The 21,301-nt window shown below is 36.5% G+C and overlaps 1 protein-coding gene across 2 annotated transcripts in view; it reads right to left on the bottom strand.

The window, feature by feature from the left end:
• GPC5 (glypican 5) overlaps positions 1 to 21,301 on the bottom strand; it is a 1,453,661-nt gene that overhangs the window by 1,078,540 nt on the left and 353,820 nt on the right. For both annotated transcript variants that reach the window (XM_509696.8, XM_063792277.1), the window contains exon 5: positions 13,944 to 14,069. In XM_509696.8, the coding sequence (XP_509696.2) occupies positions 13,944 to 14,069 (126 nt within the window). The remainder of the gene's footprint in view (positions 1 to 13,943; positions 14,070 to 21,301) is intronic.

The raw sequence follows: 21,301 nt of genomic DNA, 5'->3' as shown, positions 1-21,301 counted from the left end.
GGAGTTAATCAGTTGATAATGGATTAATACTCAATGATTGATTGATCATGTCTACATGATGAAGCCTGAATAAAAATCCCAAAAGTAGGGTGTTCTGAGAGCTTCCAGGTTGCTGAACATATGAAAATGCTGGGAGGATGGCATGCCCAGAGAGGACCTGCAAGCTCCACATTCCTTCTTTCATTGCTTGCCCAGTGTATTTATTCCCTTTGGCTGTTCATGAATTGCATCCTTTATCATAAAAGAGTAAACACAGGCAAAGTGTTTCTCTGAGTCCTCTGAGCCATTCTAGCAAATGATAAAACCCAAGAAGGGACTCATGAGAATCTCCAATGTGTAGCCAAGTCATATGGAAGTTGTGCATAATCTGGGGACCTACTACTTGTGATTGGCATCTAAAGTGGGGGGCATCTTGTGGGACTAAGCCCTTAACATGTGAGGTCTGTGGTAACTCAGGTTAGTGTGGTAATTCAGTTGAATTATACGACATACAGTTGGTGTTCAAAGAGAACTGGACAGTTGCTTGGTGTGGGAGAAACTCCCACCCTTCTGGTCACAGAATTGTTCTGTGTTGAGTGTGAATACAGAGGAAAACAGATTCTCCCCATCCCCATCCCAGGTGGAAACCACCAATGACTTCTCAAAGCACATAGAATAAAATCCAAGCTTCTTCCCGGGCTTATTTGACCTGACACTTGCCCAAGCTACAGTCTCATTCCAGACAATCCTCCAGCATCATCTGCATCACCCTGAGCCACACACGCTGATTTCCCTTCTGTTCCTTAGACACATGAAGCATGGTATTCTCTCTACTTGGAAAATTCAGATCTTTCCACATATTCAGCCTAAATGTGATTTCCCCAGAGAAGGTTTTCCTGGATACTCAATCTAACATGCCCTTAACCCAAGTTCGATGGCATTAGCTTCATGAGAGCACAGGCTTGCCATCTCATTCCTCACCTAAAATACTACCTGTGATAATTAGTTTTATATGGCAACTTGGCTAAGCTGTAGTACCCGGTGGATTTGGTCAAGTAGCAGTCTACACGTTGCTGTGAATGTATTTTTTAGATGTTATTAATATTTAAACCAGTAGACTTGGAGTAAAGCATCTTAGCCTCCATAATGTTGGTGGTCCTCATTCAATCAATTGAAAGCCTTAGGAGATACTAAGGTCCCCAGAAGAGGATGGAATTCTACCTTCAGACCACCTTTGGACTCAAGACTGCAACTTCTGGCAGGTTCCTTGCAGAATTTCCAGCCTAGTAGCATTCCCTGTAGATTTTGGACTTACCAGTCCCCACAATCACATAAGCCAATTCCTTAAAATAAGTTGCTTTCAGAGAGAGAAAGAGAGAGAGAAAGATTGGTTTTGTTTTTGTTTTCTGGACAGCAATGACTAATACACTACTACATGCAGTCACATAGTAAGCCCTCTGACTGCAGGTGTGATGTTTATGCTGTGGCTCTCTCTACCCTACAGAGCATGAGTACTTGCCTCTGTAGAACTGTATTCTAATTTGAGATGCATGATTTCATATTCAATGGCAATGACTCAATTCCAAACCAATGTACCACACATGTTTTAGTAAACAGCAATACTTGTTATATTTAAATATACATTGCTTGTTATAAACATGATATTTTTATTTGGTATCAAATAATTTAACCATATTTATTCTAAACTGTTGTTGGTTTAATGATCTAATATAACTAAAAAGGTATAGATTCTATCTAGAATAATCCAAAAATGAACAATATTTCACACATATAATTATACTTTTCATTTTTCTGAATATTTCATTTCTTCATGACTACTCTGAAATAAGAAAATATTTTTATTTCTTTATTTTCCTGAAGAAGTAATGCATGCGAATTATTTGTGTGTGTGTGTTTAGACAATCTACTTTCAGAGTTTGATCTTTAATCAGTTTTATACATAATTGTAGCCACACAAAAAATATTAATCATGTAAGCCAAAATGTGGCATTAATGTAAAAATAATTTCAAATCAAATTTTGTAGAAGTTTTTTCAATAATATCCAATAAATTTCCTTTGTTTGGGTTGAAAAAATACATCAGAAAAGAAGGATTTGGATGGTTGGACAATAAAATGTGCTATCTGATGAGCTATTCTTATAAATTCAATTAGACTACACTGTAGTCTATTTGAAGAAAAATATATTATGAATAGGTGCCTGTTCTTTTCCAATCTCCCTTCTAGCATTTTACTTTAAAATATAATAAATCATTCAACAGTGAATTTATATGCTATGATATGGAAATACTGGAACTAGACTAATAAACAATATTTTCCATTTTTGTAGTTTAGCAAACTTACATCCATTTTACTGAAAAGGGAATAGCTTTTCAGCTGTAACCTCAATATGAAAACGAAGGATGAATAAGAAACTGCTCTGGCTAAAGTAAGAACAGGCATCCTGGAGCCCTTGAAGACTGCTGCTGTTTTGCAATTACACAATCTGGAAGTCACAAGTCTATAGAACTGTGATGAAATCTGTACTCCCAAAGAGATAACAACTTCTGTGCCAAACAGATGGGAAAAGGTCCTTTAGGTTTCCACTTCAGTGAACTTTTATCTTGCTATCTTTTATCTTTTTATCTTCCTCTATTCAACCTCTGGACGCGTGTAACAAGTTAAAAATAGTTTCCTCGTACTGTGTCGGCATGGCAAGAAACTGAGTAGACACATGGGAAAAGCGGATGTTTAACCTCATTTTTTCCTAGGGATTCTGTTTAAAATACCTATTTCCTTTGGGAACTCAGTGGATAAAGGGAGATGACTAGAATTGTAGCAGCGTTGAAATTGCCGTGTCACCCAAAACAATCTGTTGTGTGATATACTGAAATTTAGCCTGGCTTCAGAAATTTATTTCCAATCAACTGATAGTTCATTAAGATCAGCTCTAAGACTAACCAGTGAGTGAACATTCCCAAACCACTGGTTAGACATAAGCATTTTACTTTTATCTCTATAGTGCTTTATCTTTGTATCTTAACTTTCAGTTCTCCCTTGAAAACACTGATATAGTGCATGGGTTCAAGTGACTATCACTCTCCAGTTTGGAGTATCTGATGAACTGCCCATTAAGATATAATTTCTCAGTTTTCAGATCCAACAAAATAACCATTTAAAGTATTGATAAGGGAATATCTCCTATTCCCAAACCCAAATCCCTAATACTAATTTTTATTAACTCATAAAAGAACCTTCACTAGAGGCCACTAAACTCAGAGCATTTCACTCAAGAATGCATATGCATTTGTCTTACAAATGGAAGTCTTCTAATCCAAGACAGAACCCATCCAATGAAGAGAAAATGTCAATACAATAGTTTCATTTCCATTGAAGTAAATGAGCATATTTTATTTAACAATAACATGATTTAACAGTTATTGACTATGTTATATCTAGGATTCTAAACTGTTCATGTGAATAACTCATTTAATTTTCAAATATTAGGTAGGTATTACTTTCACCTACTTTTTTCTTTTTTGAGATAAAGTCTCTCTCTGTCACCCAGGCTGGAGTGCAGTGGTGCAGTCTCGGCTCACTGCAACCTCCACCTCCCAGGTTCAAGCAATTTTCCTGCCTCAGCCACTTAAGTAGCTGAGATTACAGGCATGTGCCACCACACCCAGTTAATTTTGTATTTTTAGTAGAGACAGGGTTTCACCATGTTGGTCAGGCTGGTCTCGAACTCCTGACCTCGTGTTCTGCCCACCTCAGCCTCCCGAAGTGCTGGGATTACAGGCATGAGCCACCGCGCCCGGCCTTACCCACATTTTAAAGATAAGAAAAGTGATGCACTTAGAGATTAATGAATATGTCTTAATTCACATCACTGGTAAGTGATTAATCTTTGTTGACAACCTTAGTAGCATGGCTCCTGAACCTGTTCCTAACCACTGAGCCTTATTGGCTTTATGAATGAATGGTTGCATTATAATGAATGAGAGAAGGCTTCTAATACTAAATAGTCAAGACATGCCCATGAAGCTGAAATGAAAGAGAATAGTGAGAAGGAGAAAACATAATCTGAAAGTTTGTACACAAATGAAAGTAATGCAGTGTAGAGGCCACTCAACTCAGAGCATTTCACTCAAGAATGCATTTGCTCCCACTCGCTTTCTTGCTTCCAAGTCTGCTGATTAAAATTCCATCCAACTTGAAAGATTTTGTAAACTATTCCCACTTGTAAATATTTGTTCTGTGTTCTTCTCTTCTATATCCTAGTCTACATGAGAGATGGACTTATGTCTATTTTGTCCATCACTGTGTCCCTAGCATCTAGAACAGTGTTTGTGAAAGAGTAGATAGTGACAAAGTTATTTTTATTGTGTAACTATATTTTTGTATTTATGTATTACAGAATTTTAAGTGAATACAAATATACAGAAAATATAGTATAATACTCCATTCCCATCAAACAGCTTCAATGATTACTCACTCAGAAAACTTCACTTCAAATATAATATGACCCTCTTTCTCCCACTCACTGAATTATTTTAAAGCATTCTCAGTCATTATCTCATCTCATCCATATTTTAAAGAATTTATTTTAATTGAATGAAAACTCATATCACATATTACGTCTTTCATTGAATACTGTTGAATCCTCTCAATCAAAAAAGAATTTTCCCCTATTTGAAAGTCTGTGGGATTGTACACTTCTTTTATTTCAAAACCTGTTTTGCTGTGAATGTGTTTTGTGAACATGTTTTCTACCAGTTTGAGATTCCAAGTCCCTTAAAGATTGGGAAAATATCTCATATAACTTTGCATTCCATTCAAGGTCTATTGCAGTATCTTGAATTTGGAAACTAGTTTTCTGTCTTCTCTGCACCACTTCCAAGTACATGGAAAAGGGTGCTAAAATAGTACTCTTTCTGTTTCCATTTCAGCCAAGAACAAGGGACAATAGATGGCATACACCCCTCACTTTCAGTGAGGTGCTAGACATGAAAAGCAGACGACTGAAACCTTGTTTTCAGTCCCACAGTTTGACATCCACCTTAATTGAATAAAAGGATGGAAGTTGAAGAGAACAAAGCAGGGAACTTGTTTGAAGAAAGCTGATTGAACTGCTACGGCATTCCCTCATTCATTGGTCCTAGGTGAGAGAAGTGTTGAAGGATCCTTGGAGCTGGAAGGACTAAAAGGGCTGGTAGCTGGCCTATGCCTACGCAAATGGAAGGCAGCCCATTCTTGTAGCAGAAGTTGGCTGTCTAGCGGCAGAGTAAAGAGAGGCAGCTGCATTAGGTGTAGGCTGTACTTCCACCAAAAGTAGAAAAGAGAGGGAAGGTTTCTATGGGCTAGAATAGATGATATGGGAGAAAAGGAACCCACTAAAAGATCTCAGCAGAAAGAGGCCAAAACATTACCATCACATGGAGAAATAGAGGGGAGAGACATTGTCTTAAGCACACAAAAGCACTAGGGTATCGGCTGTTAATACCTGCCAGGCTAGAAAGCATCAATTAGAGATCATAAAATTACCAGTCACAAAGAATGGTTTCTTCTCTCACTTCTTCTTTCTCACTTTTGATCCATCATCTCCCCAGCTCGAAACCTGCCAACTACAAGCACAGGGGAGTCAGAAACATTGTTTGAAGGACGAGGAGAGTGCAAGGTTGGCACACGAACCTGAAACGGTTCACATACACACCCTACTAGGGACTCTTAGACTGAAGCAGAACCTAACTGGAGGAGGGGAAAAACGAAGAGTAAGAGAATTTCACACGTTTGATTATTAGGTTGGACTGGACATTTTCATTACTGAATTTACACTGTTTATGGAACTAACCCATAATGAAAGAGCCTTCAGGCACTAATAGTGAGCAAAAAAATTCTGACAGCTGGCCATGATTTTATTCTGGTGACAAAGTAAAAATGGCATTCCTAGAGGATTTAATGTTTCTACTCAGACCTTTCTGAGTCTGGCTTTCTGAATGTAATGATTACACACGCTTAACAAGAGACAACTGATTACCAAGCCAATATGTCATTAAAGAGAGATACGGAAGACCTATCTCAGCTCAGAAGATGATATACCACACAATTATTGCCGCATTCATAGAGCATTTTTAGAAAAGACCAAAATGTGTATATTGACCTGAGAATGATTAATATTTCCCTAGGCTTTAACCGTAGTTAGGAATGTCAGGACTTGGAGCCAAGTTGATAAAATGTGCATGTCCTTGCAAACATCTCCTGTATTAGAGTTGGCCCTCTGGATTCACCAGTTCCAGATCAACGATTCAACTGTGTTCAAGGATTCAACCAACCACGAATCAAAAATATTTGAAGAAAAAAATATATAAAAATAAAAAACAACACCAAGTTTTAAAAAACAGTATAACAACTATTTACACAGCATTTACATTGTATTAGGTACTATATTTAGTCTAGAGATGATTTAAAGTAAACAGGAGGATGTGCATCGGTTATACGCAAATACTACCCCATTTTATAGCTGGGACTTGAGCATCCTTGAGTTCTGGTACCTGAGAGAGGTCCTGGACACAATTCCCCATGGATACCAAGGGGCGACTATATTTGTTATAGACCCAAACCATGAGATAACTACTTAGGGACTATCACTGAAATAAAAATTACCTACCAAGAAAGTGTAATAGAGGAAGGCAGGGAGAGTACAACTGTGGCATAGGGATATTACACAGCCAAGAATCCTGCAAATTTATTTTCTGTTGATTTCAAACCATCAGCCATACCTGGATTTGTCTAATTGAACCTAGAATGTGTAATCTGCAATGTGATGAATTCTGTAGTCCCTTATATCTGAAACTGCAATTTTTATTTTTGTCACAAATGAGCAGAAATGTTTCAGTTCTTCCCCTAATGAAGATTGCAAACTCAGACTTTTGACTTTGGGCGGGTCTTTGCACATGGATCTACCCCTCATTCCAGTGCCTCATCTTTCTGATAGGAACAATCCCACCCAACATGTCTCTAACCCAAAACATTTCAGATTCATGGGGTTCTTTAGATTCCCATTTAACAAAAATGTCCATGAAAGTGCATACCATGAGATGTACATGGTCTTAAAGTTTTCCGGGGGGGGGAAAAAATCAGCATCCAGAGTCAGCATAGATTGTAACTTGTATGATTCATCTCCCTTCATCTAATCTTCCTTTCAGGCATCAATTTCACTTTGGACCCACGTATTACCCATCAGAGTGTTATCACCAAGTCCAAAGTCCTAAATCTCTTAGTTCTCACTAATGCTTATAAAAATGTCATTCCCTCAGAGTCTTGTTATCTTCAAAGAATTACTCACTGATGTTCAATGATATTAATCCTTCTTAGACTCTTAGATAATACAGGAGCTCTATTCCAAAAGAAACTGCAATAGAGAAGAATAAAGAAGATGTGTGACATATAAATGCAAAAAAAAAAAAGTATTATAGGTGTCACAGTGCATTTAGGGGTTAAAATGAAACACAAATGAGGGGATTCATACCCCTAAGATTCAAGATGAAAGTGGGAGTTTGGCAAAGCTGCATATACAGATGCATGGAGAAAATGATTTAATTGAAAATTATTCAGTTAATTGTGGGCATTTCAAGCTCCATGGTAAATTGCTGAAGTGAGGAAGAAGTCTTCAAATCACACTTTTTTTAAGCAACCTCCAATTCTGAACCAAATATGATAGGCTATAGGTATGATAATGATAATTATTAGGAAGGTATAGACAAAGGATATGAGAAACTGATTGGATAGGTAGAATTTGCCAGGAAAAAAAAAAAAGAAATAGAAAACAAACTGGTGTTTAAGTCATAAAGAACATACTGCCTTTGCACAAGAAACATAGGAAAAGCAACCAGTTGTTACATTAATAAAATTCAGAAATTCAGACAATCCTGAGACCTGATTGTTTTTAAAATGAAGTTCAAAACTTTTGGAAACTAGGACAGATGTTAAATAGGAAAAATGTAATTGAATGCTGTAAGGTCAGGAAGAAAAAAGAAAGATTGAAATTGAAGTGGCTTTCCAGCTAGATAATGGGTAAAAGAAAAAAATAATGAGGTTAACAAAATTATGGTCAGGAAAACTGTCATTGCCTGGGTGGAAAGAAAAGTGAGAATTGGTAGAGTACAAACTCTCAGAGATTTATAAAGTTTTCTACTTTATCTGATTTTAAAAACTCACGCACAACCAGTTGAGGAAAAGGGTCAGCTTATCATAAAAGCTAGAAAAGAGAAAACTGGATTATGAAAGAAGCATTCAAGAACATTAACTTAATCAAGATGAAGTAGAAATAATGTGGCATATTAATTTTACCAGGGTGCTATGATATTGCAAAATATATATTTGGTCTTCTTCCCTGTTTCTTGGCATTTGCTAAAATCCTTGGAATCTCCAAAGTGCTTTTTGTATACTAAAGTTGACTGACACTTCAGAAAGACAGAAGCATGATTAGAGGGTTGGGACTTTCAGCCCCTCCCACCAACCTCCAGGGAGGGGAGAGGGGCTGAAGGTCAAGTTGATCACCAATGGCCAATGGCAAAATTAATGTTGTCTCCATAATGAAGTCTCCATAAATTCAAGCGGACAAGGTTGAAAGAGCTTCTGGATAGCTGAACACAAAGAAGTTCCTGGAGGGCAGCTGCCCAGAGAGGACACGGAAGCTCATCACCCCTTGCCCCATACCTTGCCCTTGGCATCTCTTCATCTGTATCCTTTGTAATATCCTTGATAAAAAACTGGTAAACATAAGTGTTTCTCTGAATTCCATGAGCTGCTCCATCAGATTCATTGAACCCAAAGAGGGGGTTGTAGAAACCCCAACTTGAAGCCAGTTGGTCAGAAGTTCTGGAGGCTGGGACTTGGAACTGGTCTCAGAAAGGCAGGGCAGTCTTGGGGACTGAGCTCCCAGCCTGTGGGATCTCCATGTAGATAGTGTTGGAATTGAATTGGAGGACACTCATCTGGTTTTGGATGCCTGGTGTGTGGTGAAAAAAAACCCCACACTTTTGGTCACAGAAGTTCCGTGTTGATGATTGTTGTGGTAGTATAAAAGCAGAGGAAAAACATGGTTTGAGAGTTTTCTTCAAAAAGGTACTTAACAGATACTGGCTGGTTTAAGAGTCACTGTGGAGGTTAATTCCTGGAGACTGAGGGACAGTTACAGGATTATCTGTTAATCAAAAGGGAAAAGGAAGCCCTGGTAATTAAGGAGCTGTCACCTGAACTTCAATGTCCAGAAAGAAAAGAACGAATCATCAAACAATCAATTTGCAATCACAGAGAACTGAGAACAAAGACTAACATGCCTTTCAGAGAACGATGTTGTTTTGTAATGAAGAGACAGGAAGGGGAGATAACAGAGACTGTAAGAGATATAGACTACATGGATTTCAATAATATTTTCTTCTTAAATCAGAAATTGTTTGAACTGTTGACCTCAGTGTTGCAGTAGAGTATATGATATGAATACAGTATTCGAAATCATTTGAGTTAAATAGATTTTGTTTCAAAAATCAAACTCTTTTTACACTACAGATATTTGAGACATTTTCATCTACAATCACAAAGGAATTCCACCTCTTTTGATCAGCACATAGGTGATTTCACACAGTTTTACAGGACTGTCATGATATTAAAATAGTCCGTATGGCTCTCCTAGTCTTTGAAGAAGAATGTCTGTGCACACAAATAATCATATCAATCACCTCTTTAAAAATGCCTGCAGGAGAAGAAATCTTGCCAAAATAATTGCTTCACTCTTATAATGAAGAATAGACTTAATCTTGGCCACCAATTTGACCTATTGATGTGTTTGGCTTAATTCCTCTAGAATGAACCTGATGGGTATTATAACCTCCCATAAAAAAGGAAAACACTCTATCATCCCCAAATGTAGTATACATTCACTTGTTGTCCATTTCCTCAAAACTGAATGGCATTACTTACTTCAACTAACTGCAGGTCTCTGAAATGAATCTCACATATGAGGATTGCTTAGAGCTTTTCACCACAGATCACTGCTATAGTTCATTTTTTCTCAAGGAGAAAGTGGTTAATTTAAGATTGTAACAGTGATCAGGACTTGACTTTGTATAGAAACTCTCCTAGATAAATTCAGCAGTTCAATATTGAAGCATATGTATTAACTCTTTGACAAAACTATATCACAAAATTCCTAGGAAAATCTGAATGAGTAGAAATTAAATGTATAAATAGCACTTTTTACAACGTTAATTTTTACTTTTTTTTGAGAATTATAAAACATAAAAAACAATAATGGCCCATAATTCTTGTATCACTTTAACACCTGTTTTCATTTAAAATAAGTATGTACAATACAAATTAAAAAATAAAAGACCTCCCTGCCCCCTAGTACTTTGTCCTAAATTTATGCACATTAACAATTTTCTTGTAACTTTCCAGAAATACTCTATGCAGAACCAATATTAATATCTATTTTATTTTTCACTGGTAAAATATATCCTATCCTGTTTCTAGTTAATTTTGTTTAATTATTTGACATCATTCCACAGTAGCAGATATAAATATGTATCAATTTGACTGCTATGTAACATTTCATGATACCATAATCAATCAACGAGAATTGATGGATCCTTACATTTTACCATTGAGTTGGCATTGAGAAAAAAAAAAATCTCATTCTAAATTTACATCAGGGGGATGGAACTGGAGGCCATTATGTTGAGTGAAATAAGCCAGGCACAGAAAGATAAACTTCACATATTCTCAATCATTTGTGGGAGCTAAAAATTAAAACAATTGAATTCATGGAGCTGGAGAGTAGAAGGATGGTTACCAGAGGCTGGGTAGAGTAGTGGGAAGAGGGTAATGGGGATAATTAATAGGTACAAAATATAGTTAGACAGAATGAGTAAAATCTAGTATTAGATAGCACAACAGGATGACTACAGTCAACAATAATTTATTGTACATTTTAAAGTAACTAAAAGTATAATTGGAATGCTTATAACATAAAGAAATGATAAGTGCTTGAGTTGATGGGTACCTCATTTACCCTGATGTGATTATTACACATTGCATGCCTGTATCAAAATATCACATGTACCCCATATACACCTGCTATGTACACATAAAAATTAAAAATGAAAAAAATAAAGAATTGACTGAGTCATGACTAAAATTAAAATTTTAAGTTAATTTTTTAAGTCAAAAGACACAGAATTTTCTCATCATCAAATAGAAAAGAGATAGAGTCCAATCAACTTACTTGGGGCATTAAAAGTGAAGTATTGGGGGGAATTAATGCCTCTGAAAGCCTCAGTTCACGGCAACAGAATAATCAGGGCTGAAACATGCTCATTTTGGCAGTAGCCTTAGAGGTGGTAGGAGTGTGTGAGGCTCATATGCTGGCACTGAGAACCAAAGGGCACAGGAGTAGGTTGGGGACCCATGAGACAGAAATGGAAGAGAAAAATGTGCTCAAGAAAGGGAAAATGTCCATTAAGGTGATGAGGTTGGAAGAATTGTTTGAAGATCGTTAAAGACACAGTGAAGCCTGTTCACAAAAGACTGGAGTCTCTATGCACTTGGAAGTAGCTAATAGACAGGAGTCTGTGGTGGTACAGGAAAGGGAAGGCATTAGCTGGAAGCAAATGAGAATACTAAGAATCACACACTTCGCTGATCAGAAATGTGGACGGTTTTCATGGAGAGTCCTTGCTAACTCTGTGCTTTTTCAAATTCATAAACCATGAATGAGGTCTTTAAAAATATATTATGTAGAATAAAATATATTCATTGAGCTGAAAATACTATCACTCTAAAAGGTTTCCCCAAATCATTGATTTCTCCAACAGTATTTCCCATTACACAAACCCCAGACCAGGTCAAGAGAGGAATGGGATAAATTCAAATTAAGGTTCTTGCAGCTGTAGATTCAGATAATATAATACAACATAATGTAATGTAGTATATTAAATGTATTTATATGATATAATAAATTTTTATTAATCACTCTGGGTTTCTCATTAGTCTTTGTAAAAATATACAAAAAGTTCAATTCCAGTTTGAACAGTTTGAAAAAATACTATGTCAAACTAGAATTTAATTACTAGATCTAAGAAGCAGAAATGTTGACATGAATACACTAAGAACTCAAAGTATGAGAATGCTATCAGTTCTCTCAGTAAAAGCAATAAAGAAATATTTGCAAAATTCTTACATTGCAACATCCAAGGTGCATAATGAAAAAACAGCACTAGTCATATCAGCCAATTATTTTATTTAAATTTAAATACAGTTTTTGACTTCAATTTTTTTTCTGTGAAGTGTAAGTCTCTATGAGATATTCAGATATTCAGGATATTAGTAAAATAATAATTTAATATTTCAGGAATGTAGCTTTTAACTATAATGAAAATGATCACTCAGAAATATATAAGTGGCTTTGTTATATAAATTTCTATTAAAATTGATTATAGTATATGTTTATCATAGCAAAGTTAATTTGCTAAATAATGTTTTAAATGAACTCATCACTTTTGTGGTAACTAAACCACCTATCTGCATATAGAGGAGGTTTACTTGTAATTCATTGTATTAGTCCATTTTCATAGTGCTATGAAGAAATACCCAAGACTGGGTGATTTATAAAGGAAAGAAGTTTAATTGACTCATAGTTCAGCATGGCTAGAGAGGCCTCAGGAAACTTATAATCATGGCATAAGGGGAAGCAAATACGTCCTTCTTCACATGGCAGCAGCAAAGAGAAGTATATGTGCACAGCAAAGGGGAAGCCCCGTATAAAACCATCAGATCTCAGGAGAATTAACTCACTATCCCAAGAACAGGATCGGGGAAACCATCCCCATGATTAAATGATCTCCTACCAGGTCCCTCCCACGTCACCTGGGGATTATGGGAACCACAATTCGAGATGAGACTTGGGTGGGGACACAGCCAAACCATATCTGTCAGAAAGCTTAACACCCTATCTTTCATTTTGGAGACTGCTCAAAAATATATTTTAACACATTCAAATCCAAAGTATACTTTTTAATGGATTCAAATCCAAAATGTAAAATGTACAAATAAAAAATATATTTATTTTATAGTTTAACAGATTCAGATCCAAACACAAAACCTCATTATCCTACATTCTATAATAACCAGCAGTATTGGCAAATCAAGAGAATTTTCCCCAACCAGTTTAATTGACCACAGAGGGAGAATTTATGACTTTCTCAAGCTCAGGAGATTGCTTGAAAGTACAATCAGTTATAGGAAATAAAGGAAAAGAAACTGTCAAAGAAATTCTAGATAGGCAGGAAAAAAAGTAAACATGGAATTTCACTTCTAAGTTTGAGAATAATTGACAACATACCAATGAACAATGCCTCAAACAGATATATATATATATAAAAGTGCCCCCACTATTACATAGTCTCTCTCTCTCTTTCTCAATCTCTCTCTCTCTCTTTCTTGCATGCTCTCTTTCTATCAGACCATTGTAGGATGGACACATTAACATTATTAGGACACATATCCATATACCAATGAATCTTTGAATAGGTATTCACATTTCACTGAATTTCCTCACTTTCTAATACTCATGAATTTAAACTAAAAAGAAATACAATATTTGGTAAACAACAGACAGACTACATAAAAAATAAATGGTGTTTAATTCAAAAGTAGGATTGTTGGTAAGTCATAGATAGGTAAAAGAGAAGACTTTCAAAATACCACAGAATGCTATTATAGTTTTAAGATACCTAAAAGGATCAGGTTTTGTTGTTCTTTTCCTTGTTTTTTAACAAACTAAAGATAAGTATTTAATGTAGACTATAAACTGTGTGACAAAGTTAAGACTGAATTAATCCCCTGAAGATTCAGAAAAAGAAAGCAAGGATGATGTAACTAGTAGGTTTTCACAGACCACATAAAATACCTTTTTACTATATCTTCTCCATTCCAGCAGGGAAGTCCATCTGCAGCAGCTAATTCATTAGCACAAAGCTGATCAGCTAGACCTCCATAGAATGACCTGTACAGTCGAAGGCTGTTGATAAATTCTCTAAATGAAAGAAGAAAGAAAACAATTAAAACCAAACATCCACAATAAAGGCCATCAAAAATGATATGTATTGTTATACATAATGTTTAGGATATAATTTTTATATTGTTATGCATAATGTTTAGAATATAATTTTTTACATTTTCTCTATTTGTTCTCATACATTTTAAATACTTTTCTAACCACCAAGATGAAAATACATTACTTTTTTTTTTTTCAAAAAAAAGCTAGTATTTTAGTTTATTCTTGGAATAAAAAGGTTCACTGGGTATGAATCTTGTGTAACTTCACATCCAAGAAGTTGGGAATAGTATATACTGATGCATAAAGAACGACATCACTTCATTTAGCCTCCCTAAAAGTCCTCACTACCTGCTATCATCTAAGCCACCACGAGAGTACTAATAATTTTCTTTTCCCTGTGGAAAATGTCAGAGACTTACAACATGCCAAGTGATTGCTTACTGATGAAAAGTGGAGTAGGTTATTTTCCTATCTGGGTCTTCTTGGTATCTAAGAACATAAAGTAATGTCTTTACTAAATATGACCCAAAACCCAGACATGTAAGATATTTCAGAAGCATGAAAATAAAAGTTATTGGAAGGAATAATATTTAGTATATTAACTAAGATTTTTTCCTCCCACAATACTTTCCTTCCCCATATCAATTATCGGAGGAAAAATTCAACAACAAGCAGGATTTTGTTTTGTTTTAATTTAGAAAGCAAAAACTTTTCAGTTTTAAAACCAAGGCTTTGGAGGACCAAGAACTTGAGTTTTAACATTTCAAAAGGCCAAGTCCTAAAGGCCTTCATTATGATTTTTTTTTGACATAAACAATTGTTTTGGAAAAAGAAATGAAAAGCCCTAGGCTGATCATAGGAGATGCTCTCTAGACCAGAAGGAAGGGGCAGAATAAGGAAAGGTTGGAAGGAAAGTAAACTTTAGAAATTCATGGAATATGCAGTTAAAATGTAGCAATTATGAAATGTCACCCTCATTAAGACTAAAAATATAATGTGTTTAAAAATGAGATCAAAGAAGACAGGTGATTCTAAATTATACCTGGAGTAACTAATTTTTTAAAAATGAAATCTCATTTTGTCAGCTCTGTTACTCAAGTTCATTAATTTTTAGTTCTCTCTCCTATTATTTTTTGTTTGTTTGTTTTAGAGATGATATCTTGCTATGCTGCCCAGGCTAGACACAAACCTATCGGTTTTTAAATAACTATTTGTGAATATTGCTGGAGTTGATTTGTAAAAAGATAAATATTACTTTCAAGTATGTAACATCAAAACTCAGAGAAAATCAGAAGTTTTTAGTATAAGTATTTGGTATTTAAATGAGTTTTTAGCAAAGATGGACCAGATAAGTGATAAAGTGGTTGCAAGAAGCACAATTCTGACTTAACTGTAACTTAGATTGATTACAACAAAGGCTTTATTCTTTTGATAGCACAGTAATTATATTACATATTTACTACTTTAAGTCAGTTTCCTCTGCCAGAAAATAAGTGCCTCAAAGATAGCTATGTCTTTACTAATTGGAATGCATGAACAAATATCAATTTATATGTTGCTGCTACTAAAGCATAATTGAGGAAGCAGACTAACTCTTTTTTAGAAAGGTGGGATTTAATGAATGGCAGGATGTGTGACTCCTGTCCTAAATTTTATTCACAATAAATGTTCACTTGTTCGGAATCAGTCTTCTAGGAATGAAGAGACCAGGCCCAAATTGATGGAATGTTGAGACTTTTAAATTGATGATGTAAAATTGAAAATATTTTTATGGACCCTAATTCAGTCTTGGTGGATAGCACCAGGTTCATTTCTCCCTTCAAAATCAATAGATCCTCATAGAGAAAGCTTTATGTCTTTCTTTTCCAGTCCTCCTTCCCACGGCTATACTGCCATTACCTTAGTCCAAGCCTTTATCATCTTTCTCTGGACGTACTACACTAAGATTACATCCCTCCAATCTCTTCCCATTCTCAATGACAGTCACTTTCTAAAATTCAAATTTGATATTCCAGAGATTATGTTACTCACTTAAAGTCCTTCAAAGGCTTCTCTACAGCATTTTATCTAAGTTTCTTGGAAAGATGTGCAAGGTATCTTCTCACTTCAATTTGAACAACAACCCAAACCATACTTTAGGGTCCCACAAAAGTGAGGTTCTGTTTTCCAAACACACCGTCATACCTTTGCCTATATTTATTCTGAAAGGATTTAACCTAGAAGATTTCCAGTCATTCTATGAACCATCATCTATAAATTATTGGTCAAAAAGTAATAAACGCTACTGAGTACTAAGTTTTTTATTGGCACTAAGGATTCACAGGTAAGCAAGAGAGCACCTGCCTTCTAAGAACACACATTTTGGGGAAAACCTACAATGATAATACAGTGCTAATAGTGCCAAATTTTAGCGCACAGAAGAATCAGAAGATATTTACAAAACAAGGCAGCATTTCAGTGTTCCATGCAAACCAAACAAAAAGCCAGGATGAGTAAGGGTAAGCGGAAAGAAAATATGGGTAGTATGCAGTTTCACTAGAGGGGACTGTGCTTATGGGAATGAATTATGGTAAAATGGTAAGAAGAAACCATTTTATCATCAGTCTTATTGCTCATCATAAGACGTTTCTGTTTTATTCAAAAGGCAGTTGGAACCATTAAGTTTTCCAGCAAGCAGGTGTCATCATCACCATGGCAGCAACTCGGGAGTAGAAAAGCAGTGAGGTCACTTAGGTGGCTATAACCTGAGCAGGAGAAACCCTGAGGATGTGAGAAGGAGCCTGTCAGTGAACAGAAAAACAAGTGAAAGATTTGAAAGACATTAGGAATCCAGAATTGACAGGTTAAAGTAAGAGTGTTAAGATAACACACACAATTTCTAATTGTGTTTTCCCCCTGCTCATGTGAGGGGATGGTCATGTCATTCCCTGAGATAAGAAATAAAGGAAGGGAAATCTCACCTTCTCAGTGTCCCACACTATATTTATGATCATCCTTATCTCGCTTGATATTTTCATCTTTCCAAGGCACACATCACTTTCTAGCCACTTATGTAATATACGGATTAATCAGGCCTTATTGTTTCTTAACTGTCTCTACGGTCCAGAATAAAATATTCAGGTAGGCAGACATTTTGTTGTTTGCTTGTTTTGTTCACAGCCATAAATCATAGAGCAGTGGCTTTACATACAGTAGCCCCAATAAATAGTCATCAAATTAATAAATGAGTGAAGATTAAGGAATTAATGGTTTCATTCTCAACATGTTCAGTTTGAGATTTCTTTGGAATGTCTAGATAGAGAAATCAAACAGAATGCTACTTTCAAACTTACTAGGTGTAAATCTCATCTGGGGATTTTACCAAAATGCAGATTCAGATTCAGTAGTTCCAGGGCAGGGCTCAAGACTACACATTGCAAAGCAGCACTCATGTGATGTTGATGCTACTGGTTCAAGAACTGTGCACATCCTGGAAGTTTGTTGTTAAAGATGTAACCTTGGAACTTAGTGGACTGGACATGTGATGTGAGACCCACCACCCATACAGGTAGTGACTGAAATAATGGACATGGAGAAAATCTTTCAGGAAAGTAATATGCAGTAATAAAAAGCCAAAAAGAGCTGAAAGTGAAAAGAATGAAGGAAGAAAACTTCAAAGTTAAAGCACTATGAAAACTAAAGAATGAGTGAATTTGAAGGTAGATTCTTCACAGTACAAAATGCCATCCTGAGAGGTTAAATAAAATACTGAAAGTGTCCTTCATATGTGGTGACCATAATTATTGTGTACTAAATTGTATCACCTCCTGCCACCACCACAAAAAAATTCATATGTTGAAATCCTAACTGTGTTTGGAGACAGGGCCTTTAAAGAAATAATCAGGGGCCAGGCGTGGTGGCTCACGCCTATAATCCCAGCACTTTGAGAGACTGAGGCTGGAGGATTGCTTCAGCCTAGAAGTTGGAGACCAGCCTGGACAACATAGTGAGACCCTGTCTATACATACATACATATATACATACATACACACATACATACACACACACACACATAAAATAAAATATTAAAAATTAAAAAAATAATTAGAATTAAATGAGTTCATATGGGTAGATGCTAATCCAATACGACTGGTGTCCTTATAAGAAGAGGAAGAGATACCAGGGACACACAGGCACAGAGAAAAGGCCGCATGAAAACACCGGGTGAAGGCAGCCATCTGCAAGCCAAGGAGAGAAGCCTCTGCAGAAACCAAACCTGCCAACACCTTTATCTTGAACCTTTCAACCCCAGAACTATTGAGGAAATTCATTTGTGTTGTTTAAGCCACCCAGTCTGTGGTATTTTGTTATGACAGCCCTAGCAAACCCATACAGGAATTAAAACACTTGAAGTAAAGTAATGAACTTCACATTTGCTGTACAACGAGCATTAGAAAGAGCATGGGAAACCATAAGTAGAGATTCCAAAAAAGAAAAATTAAAGATTTGTTCTTATGTATGCTCGTTTCAATGTGGAAGACAGTTGAAAATATTTGGGTATAAAAAGAAGGAGATAAGGTTTTGTGGTAATGAGCTTGTTTCTGGAGAGTCTATCTACCTTCTGGGCACACAGGCACTTGGAAGTTGGCTTTGGTCATCGGACTTGTTTGGGGTTTGAAAAAATGTAGGCAGAATTTATGTATGCTCCTTCTAGGCTGAAGCTTTAAGAACTAATGAGGTTTTGCCAGCTTCTGTTTCCCTCTAGCACGATGACTGGCAATGTTTCAGAGGAAGGCTGCCCTGTCATTCTGAGTCCTAAAGCCCAGGCAAGTTAAGCAGTAATGGCTGCTGATCTGAAATGGCACAGGTTCTAAACAGAAACACAATGTTATTGTTCTCAACCAATGGTATGTTGGGGTAGTTTGCTATCACATCATAACTTAGTCTCTCACGGTTGCTACAATGATAGGAAAAGAAAATTAATAATTCATTAATCAGAAATTCTGCAAAAGAGAGAAGGAAAGGCTACTGAAAACAGTGGTTAGCTTTGAATTTTCTGAGGCTAAAATAAGGGAAGAAAGTCTGTGTTATTATTAAGATGGGTTTTGGTTTGTAAAGACAGAAATTTGGGGGGAGATCCTACTTTGGAACACTATATTCTGTGTTTGGCAGGGTTTAGGTGGCAGGAATCATGAGAAGTGTTGCAAAATGCAGTTGCACTGATAAATAGTAGAACCAGGGATCTACGGTAGGTATATTAAACAAAAATAATTGAGATGGTGGTAAAGGAGGGGATTGAAACACTAGTAGGCATAGTGAACTGGTCAAAAAGACTTACCGGCCAGGCGCAATGGCTCACACCTGTAATCCCAGCACTTTGGGAGGCCAATGTGGGCGAATCACCTGAGGTCAGGAGTTTGAGACCAGCCTGACCAACATGGAGAAACCCCGTCTTTACTAAAAATACAAAATTAGCCGGGCATGGTGGCGCATGCCTGTAATCCCAGCTACTCGGGAGGCTGAGGCCGGGAGGCAGAGGTTGTGGTGAGCCAAGATGGCGCCATTGCACTCCAGCCTGGGCAGCAAGAGCGAAACACCATCTCAAAAAAAAAAAAAAAAAAAAAGACTTACCTACTACCACAGAGCAAATTAATGTTGGCCCTATTATCAGAATTCAAATCTCAGTTGCCAGCTCAATGCTCAAGCTAGCACACGACTACTTTTCCAGTTTTACGTGAAATATTTCAATGAACAAAATATTATATTCTTAGAAAGATTCCAAATTTAAGTTGCTGGGAGAGTGACTGCATCCATGCAATTATTTCTCTACTGTTATGAGAATATTTGCCGTTAAAATTAGGATCATAATAAATGCAGGGAGATGTTAACAGTCCAGTCCCATCTAATTATCCTTCAGGGACTGTGTTTCATATGTCAGTTGCTCATCTTGTGCTTCATCTATCTCTAGTACACAGAAATGAAATATAATTATTAAGAGTAACAGTTTGACCATATTTAAAAGAAAATAGAAAAATGTTGCTCATCTGAATATTTATTCAAAGCCTCTATGTCTGGACCAATAAAAATGGATAATTTGTAATCTGGGCTTGTAACAGTGTAGCATTTGTTCCCTGTGCCTCCATTTTCCAAGTTGAATGCAGAATCAACATTAGAAATGAGCCATACAGGCCAGGCATGGTGGGTCATGCCTGCAATCCCAGCACTTTGGGAGACCGAGGCAGACGGAATCAATTGAGGTCAGGAGTTTGAGATCAGCCTGGCCAACATGGCTAAACCCCGTTTCTACTAAAAATACAAAAATTAGCCGGGCTTGGTGGTGCATGCCTGTGATCCCAGCTACTTGGGAGGCTGAGGAGGAGAATTGCTTGAACCCAGGAGGCAGAGGTTGTAGTGAGCTGAGATTGTGCCACTGCACTCCAGCCTGGGCTATAGAGCAGCGAGACTCTGTCTCCAAAAAATACCACTTCCCTACTTCTAAAATACTAACCCATTTATATAAAATGTCTTTATTAAAAAGTCAAAAAATAACAGATGCAGGCAAAGATGTGGAGAAAAGGGAACACTTATACACTGTTGGTAGAAATATAAATCAACTTCTATGGAAAATGGTATGGAGATTTCTGAAAGAACTAAAAATAGAACTACCATTTGATCCAGCAATCCCACTATTGGGTATTTCCCAAAGGAAATCCCACTTGGTATTTGGAAATTCCACTATCCCAGCAATTCCACTATTTGGTATTTACCCAAAGGAAAATAAATCATTATATCAAAAGATACGTGTAGTCGTATGTTTATCGCAGCACTATTCACAAAAACAAAGACATGGAATCAACCTAATTGTCCATCAATAGGAGACTGGATAAAATGTGGTCTATATTATACACAATGGAATACTACTCAGCCATAAAAATGAATCAAATCATGTCTTTTACAGCAACATTGATGGAAGTGGAGGACATTATGTTAAGTGAAATTAATCAGAAACAGTCAAATATCACATGTTCTCACTTATAAGTGGGAGCTAAACAATGAGTACTCATGGACTTAGAGAGTGGAATAATAGACAGTGGAGACTCAGGAAGGTGGGAGGTGGAAGTGGGGTGAGGTATGCAAAATGGGTACAATGTACACTATTTGGATGATGGTTACACTAAAAGCCCGGACTTCACCACTACACAACATATCCATGTAATACAACTGCACTT

The sequence above is a fragment of the Pan troglodytes genome, chromosome 14, assembly GCF_028858775.2.
Source record: "Pan troglodytes isolate AG18354 chromosome 14, NHGRI_mPanTro3-v2.0_pri, whole genome shotgun sequence".
NCBI lineage: Eukaryota > Metazoa > Chordata > Mammalia > Primates > Hominidae > Pan > Pan troglodytes.
The sequence above is the reverse complement of the archived record's forward strand: the minus strand, read 5'-3'. Positions and strand labels throughout refer to the sequence as shown.